This window comes from Macaca nemestrina, chromosome 20, assembly GCF_043159975.1.
Source record: "Macaca nemestrina isolate mMacNem1 chromosome 20, mMacNem.hap1, whole genome shotgun sequence".
NCBI classification, from domain to species: domain Eukaryota; kingdom Metazoa; phylum Chordata; class Mammalia; order Primates; family Cercopithecidae; genus Macaca; species Macaca nemestrina.
Window position 1 is genome coordinate 40,667,171 of NC_092144.1, and position 20,954 is coordinate 40,688,124.

General features: G+C 48.8%; 1 protein-coding gene across 1 annotated transcript in view; it reads right to left on the reverse strand.

The window, feature by feature from the left end:
* Positions 1–525: 525 nt before the first annotated feature.
* The window catches only part of LOC105495607 (teashirt zinc finger homeobox 3), a 75,876-nt gene continuing 55,447 nt past the window's right edge, over positions 526–20,954 (reverse strand). Inside the window, exon 2 of the mRNA XM_011765351.3 lies at positions 526–5,339. Within this exon, the coding sequence (XP_011763653.2) occupies positions 2,134–5,339 (3,206 nt within the window). The 3' untranslated portion in view covers positions 526–2,133. The remainder of the gene's footprint in view (positions 5,340–20,954) is intronic.

The window sequence follows — 20,954 nt, forward strand, 5'->3', positions numbered from 1 at the left end:
TTTAACACAGGAGGGAGAACCTTGGGACCCCAAAGTCTGTCTGACCCGACTGGTTCTGTTTCCCGCTGTTTGAAAATCCTGAGTCAACAGGAAGGAGTCACCCTTCCAAAGCTTTCTTTCCCATCAGCCTCCTCGACAGCGCAGGCCCCTCACCCCCGAGCATCCAGAAGGGAGATCAAACCCCAGCCCCGCCTGCAGGTCACCAGGTGTGACCGGAAGCTCTGATCTGGGGGTCTGGCAATATCCCTTCTGCACTGAGCATCTAACCTTATAGGCAAGTCTTCCTTTCTTGTGAATGTTTATTCTCGGTGCAGATCCTATTCAAGCTGCCTCTGAGTAAGTGCTCCCCGCTCTCCAAACGCCAAAGTTCACTAAAACTCCCCCTGATTTACGCACAGCTTCCGACTGCCAGCACCTGGCAGCCGCAGCAACCAGCTCCGTCATAAACAGATCGCATACAATTTAATTTTAATGTGCTCGTTAGTCGTAGCACATTTCAGACATAATTGTGAACGCAACACAAAATTATAGCAAAAAGACAATTTTAATGCTGCCGTAGAAAAAAGGGTTATATGAAGAGTCACATAATGGTGCTTCATTGTCAACAACCAAACAGGGCACAGAGTGTGTTACGGTGTCTGTGCTGTTTACATGCCAATATTTTATACAAAGGTTCTCATATGGTGTCAGCTGTCAGTTACTTCTGCAAATTAACTGCCAAAAATGGAGAAGAACAGAATCACTTGGAGAGCCGGTAACCACGGGTTACCTTTCATAAGCCTAAAGATAAAGCTGCAGTGTGGGATCTTGGGAGAATAATTAGGAAGAACAAAACAGAAAGTTACCAATTGAAATAGAAAGGCATCCTACAATATGGAATAGCAACCAAGAGGGCTTATAAATAAGTGAAAGAGGTTGGATCACAGAATGCCTCATGACTTTTAAGCAAAGTATTACAGTACAAACATTTTAAAGGCTTTATCAATGTTTAGGAAATACAGTACAAGTTCTTTTTTTTTGTTCTTTTTTTTTTTAACCTTTTCAAATAGACTTAACCCTTTGAGCACTGAGTTTATTTTGAGCGTTCTTTGATTTCTAATAAATACCTTTAAAAATCATGTGCAAAATAGTTATGATGCCTGCCAGGGATGTTTTTCCCGGTCTCGTTTATTCAGACTGCTCAAAACAAATGATAATACGATGCTAATAAATATGTATAATTTAAACATGAACCTCTATCAATATAGATGTACTGTATAGCAAAACAAACTATCATACTTTGCTTTCAGATAATGTTTCTGTATACTTTATAAATGCTATCTGTGGTATCTTCTGTATAATTTACAATGTTTGCATGTAAAAAACAAAACCCATAGACCTTAAAAAAAAAAAAGAAAAAAAGAAATATACACTATACATAGGCACAGCTTATGCCCAGAGCACAGCAGGTGCATAAAACACTGTTGCTATAAATGCAAGAAAAAGGTCATTTAACCACAATCACATTTTTTTTCATAAGAGAGTCTGAAATCTATACAATATATACATCTATGTTTCAATGTGAAAATAATATTCTTTTAAATTTCAAGGCGTGTTATACCCCTGCAGACCTGCATAAATGGAGGTTCATATTATTCATTATAACTAAGCTGGTAAGGAGTTTAAAAAACAGAGCTTCATACATTATTATTATTTTATTTTTATTTTTTAACCAAATTAATGCAAAAGTGCTTCAAAGTACTCAGAGGGCTAAAGATGAAAGGGTGAGAAATGCCAGCACACTCGAGTCTCGTGGAAAAAGTGTGCCTGATTTCGTTATAAATGCTTAATTAAACTGTCTGTTAATGCATGCAGCTTGAAGCATCGGCAGGATGCTCACAACTAAATCCCATTTACACAAAGTTCCAAACACTTACCACTGCATTTTAACCTTCATATTTTACCAGTAACAACAGCTGATTATGCACCTCTATTAAACACTGTACAGTTATACAAAACGGTCCAGCCCAGAGTGATTCTCTGCAGTTAAAATAAGAACATGTGCCAAGAACAACAAGTCAGAGGGGGGGCCTGAAGGTGCCTTCCACAGTTTCCCTCAAAGCAAACTGCAGTCCCTTCTATCAAAAGCAAATGCTACTGCTTCTCTAACTCAGAGACATACAGAAGGTGGTCTTCCGGAGATTTCCCGTGTGTTTTGCTAAGGTGAAGTTTAACAGCATGCTTGCTGGCAAAGGTCCGATTGCAAAGTTTGCACTGATAGGAGGTCCCTAGGTCCTCCTCGGGGGAGGACGTCACCATTTTTTCTGACGGTGACTTGGTTTGTGCTATCTGACTGTTAATCTGTTCGGTGGACAGTTTGGATAAGTCCCGTAGCCGGAAGCCTAAGTGTGATTCTAGGTGACTGATGTACGTGGAAGGAGTCCTGATTTGAGACGCACAATCGTTACAAAAGAAGACGGGGTGGCCAGTGTCCAAGTTTTTGAGGAACTTTGTTCCACCTGTCCTTCGAAGCTGGTATTTCACGTTGGCCAGCCAGTGGCTGATGGTGGTCATGGACAGCCCAGTGAACCTGGAGATATGCATCCGCTCCTGGGGGCTCAGGTCTGACATGATGTACTTCCCTTCCGAGGTCTGCCGGAGGCTGGCGGCAAACTGGGCCTGGAGGATCAGGAGGTGCTGGGGGTTCCAGTTTGACTGGCGGCCCTTCCTCTTCTGGGCAGGCGTCGACTCCTCAGCCTCCTCCAGAGTGGCCCCATCAATGTCAGACTTCTCGGAGATGCTGGAAGGAGTGGAGGATTTTGACGTGTGGCTCTCTGTCAAGTTCTTCAGCATATCGGATATATCTGACAAGGCATTCTCGCGTAGCGGCGAGTTTGACATGAATGATACGACGGCAGATGTCTTTGCCGTTGTCACCGTGGATGAGGAGGTTGCCGGGGCTGTGGACGTGGGTGACAGAAGCACTGAACCCAAGGAGCAGCCTTTGTCACTCTTCCCTTTTGTCAAGTCTATGGGCTGGTCGTTGTTGACGTGGTAGAAATAGCGGTCGAGGTGGTCTGCCTTCTTGGACTGCAGGGGCGGCGGGGTGGCCACAGCGGCCTTCTCCGCCAGGCTGTTGCTCATCTTGAAAAGCATGCTCATGGGGTCCAGGGCAGGCAGGGAGGGCTTGGCGGCCTTGCCCAGGTGAATGTTCATGACTGACTGCAGGGCGCTCAAAGGGTTAACAAAAGGCTGTTCGGGCGGGTGGTCAGTGATGATGGCCGTGCTGCCACTCAAACTGCTGGACAGGGGCTTCACCAGCTCCTTCCCGTTCTCCACCGGCTCCGCCAGGGGGCTCCCATCCTTGCACCCATCCCGTGGGGGGCTGGGGCTGTTCTCCGGGCTTCGGAAGCCCCCGTCGCTGGACGCCTCCATCTTGATGGGCTCCCCGACTTCGCTGCTACAGGGGGAGGGAGTGGCCCGCTTGGGCGGGGAAAGCTTCCCATCCGGCTCCTTCATCTTCTCCTCCACTTTGGCAACTTTCTCAGTGACCTTTTTCACCAGCTCCTCCATGGCATGAAAGTTAGTCTTGGGCATGGGGGACGTCTGGCTGCTGGGTGGAGACAGCAGGGTCTGGTTTTTCGTCGGGGAGACAATCTCACTGTTGCCAAACATGGGTTTCAGGGGCGTGCTCTTCCCCGACGAGCCCAGGGACAACTTCATCATGTTGGGAAGTTGGTAGGCGGCATGGATGCTGGGGTAGCCCCCCCAGCTAGGAGTGCCATTCTGGGCCTTGTTGATTGCGGATGTCACTGTGTTTTCCAGGGATTTGAGGATATCGAGCCCCCCCTTGGGACTCTCTTCTAAGTCATTTTCAGTCAAGTAATGGTATTTGGAAGAGATGTCACACTTCTCCTCTTCTTCGCCAGGCTTGTCCTTTTGCTTGGGTTTCTCGTCGGTGACCGCTTTGTCCTTGTCGACTTCCTTCTTGACCTCCACATTCAGTTTTGGGGAGATGCTGGCAGGTGTATTGGAGGGGGACGTGAAGGTGGTGGCCGCCAGGGGCACGGACTGGACCTTCTCGTCCAGCAGGGTTGTGATGGTAGGCGTGACGGGCGTCTCCACAATGGGCTTCCCCTTTTTCATAGCCGAGTTGGTGACCTTGATGAAGTGGCCAGTGACCATCATGTGGGCCGTGAGCTCCTGCAGGGTATCGTGCGAGCTCCCACACTCCATGCACTTCAGGATCTGCGACTTCCGGGCCTCAAAGTGCCATGCGTAGCTAGCCCCGTTCTGGTGGCCGTACCGGTTATTTGGCGTGATGTAAGGGTTGGAGTTCTTCTGAAGTGCATCGTTGGTGTCTGAGATGGTGGCTTTGGGGGTTCCACCTGTGGAATCCGGGGAGCTGGGGAGCTCCAGCTCCAGGGAAGCTTTCTTCCGAGCGGCAGGGATGATTTTGGCGGCGACAGGAGTGACGGGTTCCTTCAGAGGCACTTTTTGGTAGTGTTTTGTTTTGATCATATGGACACTCAAATCCTGCAGGGACTCAAAGGAGTGGCCACAGTACATGCACTTCAGCACCTTCTGGGCATCTTCCTTCCCTTCCATTTCCAGCAAGGAGCGTTTGCGAGGCTTGGACCAGCGCTTGGGGTTGTTGTTATCGGTCTCGTGGTTGTCGTCGCGGTAATGCCCCGTCTCGTTCATGTGCACCGTCAGCTCCACCAGGGTGTCGTAGGCGGCGCTGCAGTCCTTACAGCGGAACTTGCTGGCCCCCGTGAAGATGGAGCCGTAGAGCTTGCTGCTCTGCCGGTACAGCTGCACGGTGCTGAAGAGGCTGGGCTCCGGGAGCATGCGGCTCTGCGACACCTGCTGCAGCGTCTTAGCCATGGCGCTCTGGTGCCAGTCGAAGCTCCCGCTGCCACAGCTGCTGCTGCTGCTACTGCTGCTGCTGCTGCTGCCGTTGTTCTTCTCCGAGGAGGGCTGGTGCAGGTTGAGGTTGAGGTTGGACCAGTAGGAGTTGGAGAGGAAGTTGTTGTACACGGCCTTCATCTGCTCCAGGCTATCCGACACGGTCGTGTCTTCCAGTGGGACCGTGACCTCCTTGGTCTCCTCTTCGTTCTTGATGGAGCCGCTTTCAAAGTCAGCCATTCGGTCACTGGTCTCACTGATGTGTGACTCGCTGTCCATTTCGTGGCAGGAAAACTCAGCGGCCGGGGAGTTCTGGTAGCTGGGGCAGGCCCGGGTGAGCTCCTTCTCTGGGCACATGTACTTGGCTGAGGGCTCTCCATCTGCCGTATGCTCCTCTGCGTCTAAACCTTCATCCACCAGGGCAGCAGCCTTTAACTCCTCGGAAACATAGGCTGCCATGATAACAGGTGGGAAAGAGAGCCAGGTAGGATGGAATGATGAGAGAGAGGGAGAAGGAGAGAAAGAAAAAAAAAAAAGCATTAGTACGTGTTGATCTTACCTAGAATACGTTCTGGGCTCTCAGGAAAACACAGCAACCCAGATGGGCACATGTATTTGTAAAACTAAATAGTTAAAATGTGGTGTTTCTTTGGAGCAAAAAAAAAAAAAAAAATCTGCTCTTCAAACATAATTTGCCACCTTATTCTTCTCAAGGGGCAACAGCTTGAAATTAAAACTAAATTTGAAATTAATGAAGCACATTCTGGAGGTGGCATTCATTTCTAAAGTAATAAATTACTTGTATCAACCTCAGAGACAGCAGTTCCTGTCTGTCAATTAATATGTCTTATGCTTCTCCTACCCCTAATGCATTTCTTAACAGACAGATTCACAATTTAAATTAAGCAAGCAGTTTTTACTCATTACATTTTTGAGGCTCAATCTTTAATAAATATAAAGTCTAAAAACATCAATAAAATTTTTACCAAGTAAAAAGAAAAGTACGTCCATTGTAATAAAGGAAAAACAAGATTTTGTGGCTTTTTTTTTTTCTTTCTTCCTTCTGGAAAAGCAGGTCTCAGAAGAGCTTAGAGGTAAGTTTCCTGGCAGGGATAGGTGTGGGTTCGTTCCAGTTGAGAGGAGATACCCTGACCGGCTACCACCCAGCCCCCAGCCCTGTCCCCCACGTGAACACTCAGCCGTTCTCAGCCACCTGCGCACACACACTCTCCATGCAGAATTATGTCAGAACAAGTTCAGGAAAATTGGTATTCGGTGCTCATTCCTGCTGTATAAATATATACAAGACCTTCCAGTGGACCTTACAAATGTCAAAGTGTTTGCTCTTTAGACTACTTTGTCAATATTTACTCAGTATAAGCTTCATGGGCATCCAACAGAGATCCTGTCTTTCTGGAAGCGATGTAGCTGGGATGTAAATCCAGCATGCATTCCCACACAGGTGGAGGGCAGGCCACGCACGCGCCTGCAGGTTCCGGAAGATGCACGTCCAGAGACGCAGAGCCCAGAGAATACTAGTGTTAATGCAACCGGGTGATTTTTTTTTTTTTCATTCTCTTGCATTCAGTGATTTGGGTTATTCCTTACTAAACTGATCTGCCACTGCATACTGCATCAGGATAGTTTTTTGGACAGTGAGGCGTGGCCAGCCCTGTGGCTAGGAACAATTTCAAGGTAAAGGAAAAGGGGAAATAAAGTGACTTTGTCCTGTCAGCTTCTAAATACTTGTTTGCTTCAAAAGGCCAGTGGTGAAGTGTGTTAGATGGTTGGAATGGTGCAGTGCGAATGGCAAGGCTGATTTCTACAAAAAGCTCTTAAGAAAGGAAGGGAAGCTTTGTTTGTGGAATTGACTCCACCAACTTTAAAGATTTGCCCCTGCTCCATTTCACATCAGAAAACAAACCAACAATAATGATAAACAAACAAACAAAAAGAGTGAAATTAGTCCCTTGAAGCCAAACAGATAGGCCCCCTCACATTCCTTTCAGGACAAGTGTGATTCTTTTGCTCCTAAGCCCCCTCCTTTGAGTGCCAAGATTCCGACGCCAAGACACATGGAATCCCAACACTGACGTAATGTGAACTTGAATGGGAACTGTCCCAGGTACACACACCAGCTGCAGGAAGGGGATACGTCTGCTCATTTGCCAACTACTAAGCAAGAGTCTTGTCCAGGACCTGTGGGTGTTCTTTACAAATGACCACAAGAGAGTGCCCTGCTGCGGTCAGCTGAGTGTGAAGTGCTATGAGGAACCTCAAGTTTGAGGCCACGCACTTTGAGATGACAGATAAAGATGGTGAAAGCTGTGTTCCTAGGGCCAGGACCAAATGCTTAGGGAAATACAGCGCTGACCAGTGGAGGTTCCTATGCTAGTCACAATGAAGACTGTGAACGCATGTGTTGGAAAAAGAACAGGAAAAGAAAAAGAAAAGAAGACATCGCACTCTCCCCCACCTGCCCCCCAACAGACTTCCTCGGCGTGCAGCACATTCTAGAAATATCCGGACTCAAAACTCCAATGGGGTGGCGGTCCTGGAGGAAGAACAGCCGACGAAGAATAACCAAGTGTCCCAATTTGCCTGGACCTGTCCTGGTTTCAGCACTGAACGTCCTGCATCCTGGAAATTCACTAAGTCTTGTGCAAACCGAAGGATGGGTTGTTACCCGAGCTGGGGCACACAGTATGACTGAGGTCAGAGATTCCAGATGGGTCTGCAACCTGTCTTATAATCCTCTTGGGGAACCGCTGGAGCAGGGTAGGCTGGGTTTAGCTAGACACAGCCCCCTGTCTGCAGAAGTGCACTGGGTGCATGCATACATGATGTTTCCATAGTACGGTTTCACTGTAAACAGGGAAAGAGGAGGAAATCCCATGGCTGGTGTCCCTCCCACTGAGACTCAAGGAAATGCCCAGGTCTGTGTAGATGGGTGAAGATATCAAAGCCCCTTCTTTCCTGAAGATGCCTCCTGGAGCCACAGTCTGCAATACAAACCCCACACCCTGGGGATTTTGCTCCTATTACAGTAGCTCCCATGAAATTAAGTCTGCGAGAGAAATGGCCCCACAGTAGCCACTACAAGAGGACACCAGCAGCCAGAAGAAGCAGAGCCAATAGTGGACATGAAAGAGTCCTCTGTGGGTGAAGGCCACCAGGTGAGCGGGAAACCCAGGTGCTCTGCCAGCCCACCTCCCACCCAGGGGCAATGCGTCTCCCCATGGCTAGAGCCTTTCCCACCCCCACTGCACAAGCACGAAACCAGCCCAAGCTGTCCGGAGCACTCCTCCCCAACACAGGCACCATGAATGACGTGACCAGCTCCTGTCCTGGGCTGGCCCACAACACGCTCTGATATGCTTTGTAAATTACACAGCAGGGTCAGAATGTCATTAGTCTGCTGACTGAGAAGGAAATTGATATGGAAAGAAAAGGCCAACCTCTCAACCTCCCTGGTGGGAACAAGATCCAACTCAGAGGAGAATTAAAAGGCTCCAGTGCCAAAGAGAACTGGGTCCTGGAAGCCTCACCGCACACCCCAGGTCCTTACAAACGCACACCCTCATGGTCATGACGTGGGCCTCACTCCCTGTTCAAATGACCGTTTTCTTTTCCGATCTGAAGGTGAGAAGTATTTCCTTAGGTGGAGCCTAAGACTTTTACCCATTGGTTCTCCCCTCCACATTAAAATAAAGGGAAAGGCTGGGCGCAGTGGCTCATGCCCGTAATCCCAGCACTTTGGGAGGCCAAGGCAGGCAGACCGCCTGAGCTCAGGAGTTTGAGACCAACTTGGGCAACATGGTGAAACCCCATCTCTACTAAAATACAAAAAAATTAGCCAGACATGGTGGCACATGCCTGTAGTCCCAGCTAGTCCAGAGGATGAGGCAGGTAAATCGCTTGAACCCGGGAGGTGGAGGTTGCAGTCAACCATGACCCACCACTGCACTCCAGCCTGGGCAACAGAGCGAGATCCTGTCTCCAAAAAATAAACAAATAAATACATAAAAATAAAGGGAAAATTCCCATCCTTCCACCATGCTTTGCAATAATTTCACTACTCTGGGAATAGTTATACTCTTGATTACTGAACTTTAAAAATGTTCTAGAAAATGGAAATGGACCCAGTGAAATGAGGGAACTAAGGGATGAAAGGCACTCCACAAATACGCATCCAGCTCCCACAAGCGCCGGGCAGGTTACCGCACACTGAGCAGCGCAGTTTTCTTTCTCTAGGCCTCCATTTCCCTCTCCGAATGATACGGGGCACCACAGTCATATTTGTAAGGTCCTTCCTCAGCTACATGTCTATCATTTTATGGCCCTTCTGAGAAGGTAAAGAGCTGAGCTGTAAAGTCGCTTAATCTGGTTCATTCTCTGCAAACGCCAACCTCACCTACACTCAGCAAGTGGAATCGTTCCTCAGTGCTTTCTTCTCTAGACTGAGCATGATACGCAAAGCCCCTGGCTGGAGAGAAGGGCGGGCTCTGGAAGCTGGCACAGCGAATGCCCTGGATCAGGCAAGGAGGGGAGGAGAGACTGGGTGTCTCCAGTCACTGTGCAGATGGTGAGAAGTCAACAGGGGTGTGGGGCAGGGCTGCTGAGAACCTGGTCCCCACCAGGCTGGCTTCAGTAGCCCAGGGGCAGGCACCGTCCACCGATTGGACCCAACAATGTATCACATATGACCTTGGGAAACTCCGCAACTGTCTCCAACAGTATTTGAGAGTATTTAAATTCCTTGTTGCTACCTCACTTTCTGCTCATTCTTGTCTGAATTCTCTAAGGGAGGGAACCTTACATCCCTAGTCTTGCGCGCAGGAGGTGAGCAATGGACAGTGGCTGTCTCATTTCAAGGAGGTGAGTGGGAGATCATGTCCACCAGCAAGGAGTTGTAACAGCCTTTGCAACAGGATCCCCCCTTCCTCTCTGCGGCCTCCCATATGGGCCCAGTTCAGCCACTAGCATCTCTTATCCCATCCCCAACCAACTCCCTGACTCCAGCCCCAGCCCCTTTAATCTCATCTCCAAGCAGAAACTGCTGAGATTAATATAGAACACCGCACTGGTCATGTCACCTCCCCATATAACACCCTCAGTAACTTCCCACCGGGCTTGGAAGAACATCCAAATTCCTCAAAGCAGCCCTGAAGGAAGGGAGTCCTCCACCATTTGCCCGGTTCCCCTCCAGCCCCTCTCAGCTTCTGAGATGCACCAAGATCTCTCACTCCACACTTTCTAGCGCTGCCTCCTCTGCTGGAAACCCCGGGGCAGGTGCAGTGAAGTGGAGAATGCAGGAACCCATCCTTCCCCGGGCCTCAGGGAAAAGGCTCTTGGGGATGGCAGGGTTTTGACTCCAGCGTTTGTCCCCTTAGCCATGAGGATCACTTGTCTACAGCCAGAGATTCCAACACACTGTCAGCTCTGTGTGGTCAGGACCAGACCCCACACACCCACACCGCTGATATCAGCCGCAACCCTACCGTCTGGCCCAGAGTGGCCACTCAATACATGTCAGTGAGATGAATGAATGAGTGAATGAATGAATGAATGAATGAATGAATATCTTAGACGGCTGCTTCACACCTCCTAAATAGCTGCCAAAACATCCTGAGGGGATGCTGAGTCCAGCCAGTCCCAATGCAAAGCAGATGTGCTGGGGTGAGACCCAAAGTCCATCCTAGGCAAGTTCTGTCTGAGTGTCACTGGCACATTCAGCAATGCCACTTTGTGAGGAAGGGTCTCTAGGTAGACAGGATGACAGAACCCACCACTGAGGAAGATGGGAGGAGACACCCCAGTCGGTGGTCTCCTTGCATTAGAGCCCCCCAAGCTGTGTCCACACTCAAATACCCTCTTCAGGAATGCATTATCTGCCAGGTGCAGTAGCTCTTGTCTATAATCCTAGCATTTGGGAGGCCGAGGTGAAGGAATTGCTTGAGCCCAGGAATTCAAGATCAGCCTGGGCAATGCAGCAAGACCCCATCTTTATAATTCTTTTAAAAATTAACTAGGCATGGTGGCCTGTGCCTGTAGTCCCAACTACTTAGGAGGCTGAGGCAGGAGCATCACTTGAGCCGAGGGGGTTGAGGCTGCAGTGAGTTATTATCACACCATTGCACTAAAGCCTGGGTGACAGAGTGATTCTGTCTCAAAAAAAAAAAAAAAAAAAAAAAGGAAAGTAGGCCAGGCGTGGTGGCTTACACCTGTAATCCTAGCACTTTGGGAGGCCAAGGTTGGGGTATTGCCTGAGCTCAGGAGATTGAGACAACCCTGCGCAACATAGTGAAACCCCGTCTCTACTAAAAATACAAAAAATCAGCCAGGCATGGTGGCGGGCACCTGTAGCCCCAGCTACTTGAGAGCTGAGGCATGAGAATTGCTCGAACCTGGGAGGTGGAGACTGCAGTGAGCCGAGATCGTCACTGTGCTCTAGCCTGGGCAGCAGAGCGAGCCACTATCTCAAAAAAAAAAAAAAAAAAAAGGAAAAGTGAAAGTGAAAGAAAAATAAAAGAATGCATTATCATCCCGCCATCCTTCTTTTCTCTTGAGCAAATAAGATGGGAACCTCTGCTGCCAACGCCCATGGAAGAGGCAGCTGGACTGTGAGGGGGAGGAGGTTCTCATTCAAACCAAACCAACAGCTGCAAAGATGCAAAGAAGCTCTCAGGAGTGATCAGGGACTCGCAAGTGAGGGGCCGACTGGGCACCCGCCTTCCACGCTTCTCCAAGTCCCTCTGTTGAAAGAGTCTCTCTTCAAGATGTGAGTCCCTGCGGAATGGCTGCACCCGCTTCCCCACACACATCTCACTTTCCTTACCCCACCAATGAAGACTGTGTGCTTAAAGCAGCAAGACAGCCATCGATCTCTCAAGAGCTGAGTGCCAAGGACACATTTCCAGACAACTGCCTGAACCGAAGAACTTGGCATGCACAGAACCGAATGTGACTCCTGGGGAGAGACACACATGGATGAGAAATAAAAGCTCCCAAACTTACGAAAGCTTTCTGCAAAGTTCTATAGCCCAACAACCTTGGAAGCCCACATGACGGGGGGAAAACACACACATACACACACACACACACACACACACACACACACACACACACACACACCCAAAACACGGATCCTGCCTAATAGGAACAAGTTTAGGACCCGTGTTCACATCCATACATTCATTGCATCTGATCTGATCCTCTCAATGGTCAAGGAAGGTGGAAAAATCATCTCCATTTTGCAGACAAGGAAACGGGATTCTGGCTAGTTCCACAGCACACTTGCACTGAGGAACCAGTTCTGACCCCAAACCCTCCGCTGCAGCCCCTCAGGATGAGTCACTGGAGGTAGATGGGACATTTGTCTGAACTCCTAAGACCCACACCCCGAGTCCAGTGTCAGGGGACCACACAGGACACGTGGGAGGGAGCGCCCTATCCTCGGAATGAGGAGTGGGCAGTCAGGCAGAGCCTTCTCAACTCCCCCAGTGGGATCCACACCTACCCCTCCAGGAGGATCCAGCATCCCCACCCCCAGCTCACCAGTGGTGTGGCTTCCACACTGTGGATGCAGGGATGACAGACATATCATGTCCAGGGAGAGAAGACAGCCAGTCCACTGTGGCCATCAAGGGTCTGGAGACACCAATACCTTCATTAATATTTATTGTCATCATTAACTAAATTCAATCTCTAGGTAAAAAGAAACTAATGTGGGTCACATCAACATAAAACAGTAAGCTGGGGCATAACAGAATTCATTTCTGGGCAAGGTGGAATTACCTTCATCACACAGCTAAAAATCTCTCCCAAAAGATGAAGAGGAAGTGTTGGCTGGGACCTGCACTCTCCAGCCACGGGGGCCACGGATGGGCAAGTCAGGGTGGGAGGGGGCACTGGGTGTGGGTGGGAAGAAAGGAAAAGAAAGCATGGCTGTGTCCCGCCTCCCAATGCAATTTCCAGGTACACTGCCCTATGAACGTTAGCATTTTCTGGGCTGAAATAAAGGTTCTGAAGTTATAACCCTCTGTTTTCCCTGGGAAGGTGCTTTGCTGGCTAAAACTTTTTACAGATTCCTTTTTCCCATGTCTTCTTATTAGGGATAGTCCAGATGAGCACCGCTCTCTGCAATGAGTGCCTCTGGTCATCATCCATCCATAAGGATCCCTGTGACTGTGATGGAGGAAAGAGTAGAGGCAGGAGGGAGAGGAAGAGGTGGGGAAAGGAGGGAAAGGAGAAGAAAGGACCGAAGAGGGAAGGGGCCATCAAGTCATCCCGGGTTTAAGAAGGGTGCAGAGAGAGAGGAGGGGGCCCAGCAGAGAGAGGACAGAGGGAGAAAGAGAGATGGGAGAGGAGAAGAACCCACTAGGGCTGGGGTCGGGGAGAGAGAGGCTACTGAGGGGCATGGGAGGTAGGAATGGAGAGAGAGAACATGGGTGATGGAGATTTGAGAAGAGACAAGGATGAAAGAGGTTATTTTCTGGAAAGGACTCTATGACAAAGAGGGCCTGGAGTCTGAGTTCTGCTGCAGAAGCAGCCCTCAGGATGGCCACCAAGGTAAAAGAGGATGGACCTAGGAGAGCCCGTATGGGTCCGTTCTAATGCTGGGAACTCCGGGCCTCCTTTCCTCCTGCTTCTCTGAATACTCAGATTTTCAAACAACACAGGGTGATTTCTTTTTCTTTTTCTTTCTTTCTTTCTTTCTTTTTTTTTTTTTTTTTTTTGAGACAGGGTTATGCTCTGTTATCCACGCTGAAGTTCAGTGGTGCAACCACAGCTCACTGCAGCCCTGAACTCCTGGACTCAAGCCATCCTCCCACCTTAGCCTCCTGGGTAGCTAGGACTACGGGCACTAGACACCGCACCAGGATAAGAGTGTTTTATTGTTTTTTGTTTATTTTTTTGTTTGTTTGTTTTTTTTAATAAGAATTTAACTAGTCGAATGGTTTGGGAAGGTGGCTGCCAGGTGTGTTTTCTCAGGCAGGGCTCTCCAGGACCCAGGCACACCAGTCTCTGCAGACCCTCCTGCCCTTTCCTCAGAGCCAGAATCAACTTCAACACATGCCTAAGCCCTCAGCAGCCACAAAGTCCTCTTCTCTGCTGCAGAATGTGCTTGGATAAGGAAAAATGCCAAGATGTTCACAAGGGCATCTTGACCACTTCTCACTCCCCACTTACCTGCCTCCCTCACACCTGGGCCCACAACAGAGCAGACCCCAAGGAAATGGCAGGAGGAGACAGGAGGGGACAGTTCAAAAGCCACAGCAACCCAGTGTGGCGAGCCATCCAGGAGGGCAATAGTTGGACTCTGGAGAGGACCTGCCGATTCTCTGCTCTGTTGCCCAGCCTGGAGTGTAGTGGTGTGATCATGGTTCACTGCAGCCGCGAACCCCTGGGCTCAAGTGATCCTTCCACCTCAGTCTCCCTAGTAGCTGGAACTACAGGTAAACACCAATATGCTGATTAAAAACAATCTTTTTTTAGAGTTGGGGTCTTGCTGTGTTGCCCAGGCTGCTCTGGAACTCCTGACCTCAAGTGATCCTCCAGCCTCAGCCTCCCAAAGCACTGAGATTCCAGGCATGAGCCATGGAGCCAGGCAGGACCTGATGTTTCTGCATCACATTTTTCTCCGGGAAACAACGTGATGTTAGGCAGGGAGGCCCTGGGTCTCAGCTTCTGCCCTGCCATGGATTAGTCCTGTGGCTCTGATGACTGACTTCACGTCTGTGAGCATCAGTTTCTTCATCAACAAATGGGAGGAAGGAATGGGAAGATGCAACTGGCCACATCCGCCTCCCAGGTGTTTGCAGGCAACCAAAGATTTCATAAGGAGTGGGCATACAGGACTTTTCCAAGTTACAGAAACTCTGCAAATAGAGGTGCACCAACTGCACAGGGGCCGTGCGGCTGTCGGGAATCTGGGAGGCAGGGCCAGGGGATGGCCCCTAGGCTCACCCCTCCTCTTGTAAAAGCCTCTGGGTCTCCCAGACCCTCTATGCTGACCTTGCTGCCTTTCAGGAAAGGAGGAGGTGGGAAGACCAGCACCAAGTCCTGCTGGGGTGAAAGCTCCCACTGGGGCTTGGGTTCTGTGCCTCCTCCCTCTGGGCAGCCTTAAAATGGTGGCTGCAGAAAAGGAAGAAAGCCAGACAGAAAGGGGAAGAAAAAAGGGAGGGAAACGGAGGGCAAGGAAAGGAGGCGAGGAAGGAAGAGACGATGTCAGACGCACGCCTGCAGCATTAGCACTCCTGACCACGCACAGCTCTCCTCCCCAGGCCCCGGCTCCTGGTATAGGAATTCTAGGAAGGAAGCGGGCAGGACCATGGACTCAGCCCCTCTCCACCCAACTGCATGGATCTGACTGGAGATCCCCAGTGCCCCACTCCAGGGGTGGGAGTTGGAGCCAGATGCCCTGCAGCACAGTGCTGGCTGGGGCAGCCACCTCAGACACTGGCTCTCAGACTGGCTACCACTGTCCCTGTAGCCCCCAGCTCCCAAGCTGGGCCGCCTTCTCCTCCAGGCTGAGCCCAGTCCCCCTTTCCGCTGGGTGTCTGCCTTGAATCACCTTCCTCTGTGTCTGGGAAAGAGCTCAAAGTCCCCAGAAAATTTCACCTAAATCTCAGCTTATTCTCAATACCCCTGGAAAATCTGGATGAACTGATCCATTTGACACAAGAATTTCTGCTTGACAAAGGACTCACGGAAGTGCCTCACACACTGTGCCCCCTGGGTTACGCTTACATGGGGCTCTCTGCTGTACAAACGAGTTGCACACCTTGCTATGATGAAGCAAGGGGATTCCTTCCTCAGGGGAACCACACCTGCCATATCAGCTGTGTCTGACAACCCGATGTGGGGCCTAGAGCTATCCCCAGATGTCCTGAGGTCCCACACAATGGGCTGCTCAGAGGCAGCTGCACCTAGACCTGGCCTGGAGCCCTGGTGGGTGTGAAGGGTAGACAGACAGGAAGGATGCTCAGGCCTGGATTGCCCCTAACCAAACACATTCCCCCGGCCCTCAGAGAACATGAAAAATCAAGATGGAGGTGCACCTTCTTGGCTCTCGACCAGGAGGGGCTCAAAGCAACAGTATGAAGGCAGGACTTCCCTTTTGTGCAAAGAGAGAGAGGAGATGGCAGGGGGAAGTGTGGGATGGAGTGGAGGGGGCTTAGCTAAACACACACTGGGGGGTACCAATATGATTGGATTGAATGTTGGGCCTCTGTCTAATAAGCAGGGAGAAGAAAGCATTCTAGAGGACTGTTTATACCTGGTACCCAGGAAGTGACAATTCAGTGGGGAACACGAGTCTTCTCCATCCATCCACCTGGGCACCTGGAGTCACCTACAGATGCCACCTAGGATGATGGAAGCCATGGCCTCTAGGGACAAGGAGAGAATGGCATTCTTGGATGGTACCAGGGAGACTAGGGACCTTCCAGGCATCGCTGCTAGGATTTGGAGCTCCTCAGAAACCGGGGCAATACCCAAGGGCCAGAGGGTCCAGAAGGGCATGGTTTGGCTCTGGGGGAAGGAAAAGTGGCTGCCGCTGTAATGGCCAGGACTTCTGCAGAAGGCTGGCCACGGTGGGATGACAACCTCCCCTAGATTGATTGCTCTTCCCACTAGCAAGGTCAGGAATATTAATTTTGTACATGCTAATTTGATGTAATGTGAGAGATGAATGCTTGTTCAGTTTGGTATCCCTGTGTTAATAAAGCTGCAATGCTTTCATGCCAAGAAAAGCATGGCATTAGCTGATTGGTGAATAAAGTCAGTGTGAATAAGGAAACACCATGCTTTAGCACAGCCATTGTGGCCAGTGGTGGCGCAAGCCAATGACAGGCTGCGGCTGCTCCTCTAGGGAACCCACGGCAGCGAGGCTTCCCAGGACACCTCCCAGCTGCTGGAAGCCCCAGCCAGTTCAGAAGACTCAGAACCCAGGATGAGTCCTGTTCCTCCAGCGGTGATGGGAAACAAGAGTCCAAGAGTTCCAGAAGCCAAACCTGGGGCTCCCAAAACTGAGTTAAGAAAGACACTGCCTGAAGCTTCTCTCTTTGAATTCTTGCTGCAATGAAAGGACCCCATTGTGCCACCGTCTCAGTAGCTCCTCCCCAGAACAATCTCCCTCCCTTCCCAGCACTCTTCATGAGGCGGATGGCTCGGAAAAGGAGGAGGACAGAACATTAGTAGGCTCTCCAAGATCAGAAAGAGAAGGCAGCTTCCCTATCTCTACAATGTCTCTCTTCCAATGCCTTCTGGGGGGCTAGCTCTGCTGCAGTTTGGGCGCCAACCTCAGTGCAAACAAAAATAAATGTATCAAGATTGCATTCGCAGGACAAAAACCACTGCGCCTCAGACAAATCTTCAGATAACAAAGAATAAATAAATACTCACTTCGGGGACCATCTAAGTCACCTACTGTCCTCGGCTTCAAGCACATTTAAACTGACTGGGCACCAAACCCATCGTGGAAGCCTACACCAGTATGCTGTCATGGGAAGTCCATACGCTCACTCTCTGTGCCCTGGAGGAGTGCTTCACTGCTGAAATCACCTTAATCCATTTAAGCTACAGGGTAGAGTCATCATTCAGCCAGCTGGATGGTGGGGCCATGTCTGGGTTGACAGCAATCAGTTTGGCCTGGTAGCCGGTGATGGTCTATCAAGTGAAACATGGCTTCTGGAGCCAGGGTGCATTTTTGCAAGAGTGGTGAAGGAAGTAAGCTGCCTGTGGGTGCTGTACTCCCATTCCTCTTTGAGTTCAATACATTCCCAAGTACACTGCCCTCTCAGAATAAAGAATCCAGGGTCTGAATCTCTTCCCAATGTCCTTTTTACCTTTTATTCTACAAAATCCATAAGGTAAACCCTGGCCTATATTGAATCCAATAAATTAAAAGAATAACTTCATCCAAAGAAAGGATTCTCTCATCTTGGTGGAATAGGAATCGGGCAAATTATTAGGGGCAGGGGATGTGCTTGACCTTCTCAAATTGCATACATGAGCAGAGGGATTCTCAGGGGGTAGCTGATGTCTTTAACGAGGCAGCTCATTGAGGCAGCTTAAGGAACCAAGTAACTCTTGCCTGCCTATACACTTGGTGATCTAAAAACCTGGGAAAAGCACCTTTAGAATTGGGCAGCAGGCTGTGAAAATTTGGGAACAGTCCTTAAAATGGGCCTCTTCAAGTGGCTAAACATGTACAACTCAAACTGTCACTGGGACTTGCTGGCTTTCCTCCAAAATACTAAAAGAGCTATATTCAAGGGGAAGGTAAATGGATGGCTAACAAGAGATAGGAGTTAAGATTTACATGGAAGAGGAAGCGACTGATTCACTCAACACATCTACCCATCCACCCAGCCAACCCCCCATCCATCCATCCATCCATCCATCCATCCATCCATCCATCCATCCATTTATCCATCCAAAAATCCATCCATTCATCCATCCATCGCCCCATCCATTCACCTCATTCTTCTAGCCATCCCAAGCCCATCCATTCAAAAACTCATCCATCCATCCACCCATCTATCCAACCAAAAACCCATCCATCCATCCATTGAAAAATCTATTCATCTAACCATCCAAAAACCTATCCATCCAAAACCCATTCATCCATCCATTCACCCATCCCCCACCCATTCATCCATCCAAAAACGTATCCATCCATCCAAAACCCCATCCATCCATCCATCCATCCATCCCCCATCCATTCACCTCGTTCTTCTAGCCATCCCAAACCCATCCATTCAAAAACTCATCCATCCATCTACCCATCCATCCAACCAAAAACCCACCCATCCATCCATCCATCCATTCAAAAATTCATCCATTCAAAAATGTATCCATCCATCTGAAAATCCATCCATCCATCCATCCATCCATCCATCCATCCATCCATCCATCCATCCATCCATCAACTCTTCCATTCAAAAATGTATCCATTCATCCAAAAGTCCATCCATCCATCCAACCCTCCATCCACCCACCCACCCACCCATCAACAATCCAAAAACCCATCCATCCACCCAATATGTATTACACACTAATTACATACTCCAGATGCTTTAGGGTTAGGAATAAGTAACCAAAGTAAATAGCTCAGAATTACAGGCTATACTTTTATGTGCTCAAGATGGCCTTGGTTACACAGAGGATAAGGGCAGTAGAGAATCATACATCTGCACAAATGTCTTATCTCAATATTCAAAGCCCAGGTTAACCAAGTCCCACTTTACCTTCTAAGTTTTATCATCCACTGCCCCCTCCACACACACAGATGCTAGTCTTCCCTGATAATTTTCCTTTGATCTTGCCTTGATTGATGCTATTTCTTCCATTTTACATACCATGCTCAATCTTTTCACACTCCCCTCCCTGTCCTCCAAGGTCCTGCTCTTTCCATGTCCCCCAGGAAGTCCTTTCTCATCTGTCTCTGTGAAGGTGATCTCTTTAATTTCTGTGATGAGACAATGAATGGAAACTTCCTCTCTAAACTCTAAAGTCTACAGAAATATAAGAAATTATCAGCATCACTATATATCTCTTCGGGCATTTATCTCTTGTAGTTTTCGAGTGGCTGATCCTGGGCATAAATTCTCTTTCTATATACACTACAGGAGCATTCCTTACCTCTGTGCTCTTTGCATGGCCTGGCATGCCAACTGGACTCAGTAACTTCTGGTCCAATTATTTTAGTTTGGATGGCGCTGCTTAGGCTAAGAACCAACAAAGACCCAGGGTCACTTCAGGTAGAAGTTTCCACTGCCTTCCTCAACAGCTCTTGAATGCTGGGCTGAGAAGCCTTAGGTGCTCTCTGACTTCCCATGCATCTCTTCATGCCTCACTCCCACGTCACAGAACAGAGACACTCCAGGAAGAACTAGGGCCACCAGTGTATCTCAGTTCTGGCAAAGTTCCTCATCTTACGACCACAAGGAAAACTTGGAGAGAAAATGTTCCCAGTTACCTCAGAAAAGTTCAGCCCTACCCTCTCTGCACTGGGCACCTGCATGGTAGCCACCACGACTAAGTGACCTTCTTAATGTCTGCAGCACTGCCTGCATTGAGCCAGGACTGATCCAGCATTCAGCCAGCATTGACACAATTTTCAGCCAACACTCAGCAAGTATTCATCCAGGACTCAGCCAGCACTTAGCCAACATTCAGCTAGCACTGATCCAACACTCACCTAGCACTCAGCCAGGACTCAGCCAGCCCTGACCCAGCACTCAGCCAGTAGCACTCAGTCAGCATTTAGCCAGTACTCAACACTCACTCAGCAGTCAACAAGCACTCACTCAGTATTGACCCAGCTCTCAGTTAACACACACCCAGGCCTCACTAGTGTACATGTGAACACTGTTTGGATGAATAGTGAAAAAATCATTCTAGCCTGTTTGAAGGAACAAAGGTAATGGTCAAATATTTCAATTTTTAAATATTTCTGACTGACATATACATGCCTACAGATTTCAACGTCATTTCTATATATTAAAACAGCTTTCCTCCAACCAATATAGAAATAGTATCTATTGACTGGTTGACATCACAATATATGTTTCCTCTTAAGTATCCTGTCTCGCATTTTTATATTGACACTCTACATGGTCTGAGTTGAGTGTTTCTTATGCTAAATCAGGAACCCTTAATACCTTACCATCCATCACAAGGAAGAGAGGAAAAAGAGAGAGAGAGAAAAGAAACAACAATAAAATAATGAGAACAGTAATCTCACTAACTGGTTCATGCCTTGCTTGCCTTCTTGTGGAGGATAATTTAGTAACATATATCAAAATTGAAAACATCTACGCTCTGACCCAGCTAGCAATCTTTACTACAAAAACATTCATATATCATACATAGCCCCTTAACAACAACAACAACAACAAAACCCCTCTATGATGAAGGGTGTCCTCATCAATATTTCTTAGAATACCAAAGAAGTGAATAAACAAACTAAGGTATGCCCATATCATGAAATACTATGCAGCAACTCACAAGGATGGTAAGACGGAGATACCAGTGTCAGAGAAGATACGGAACACTGG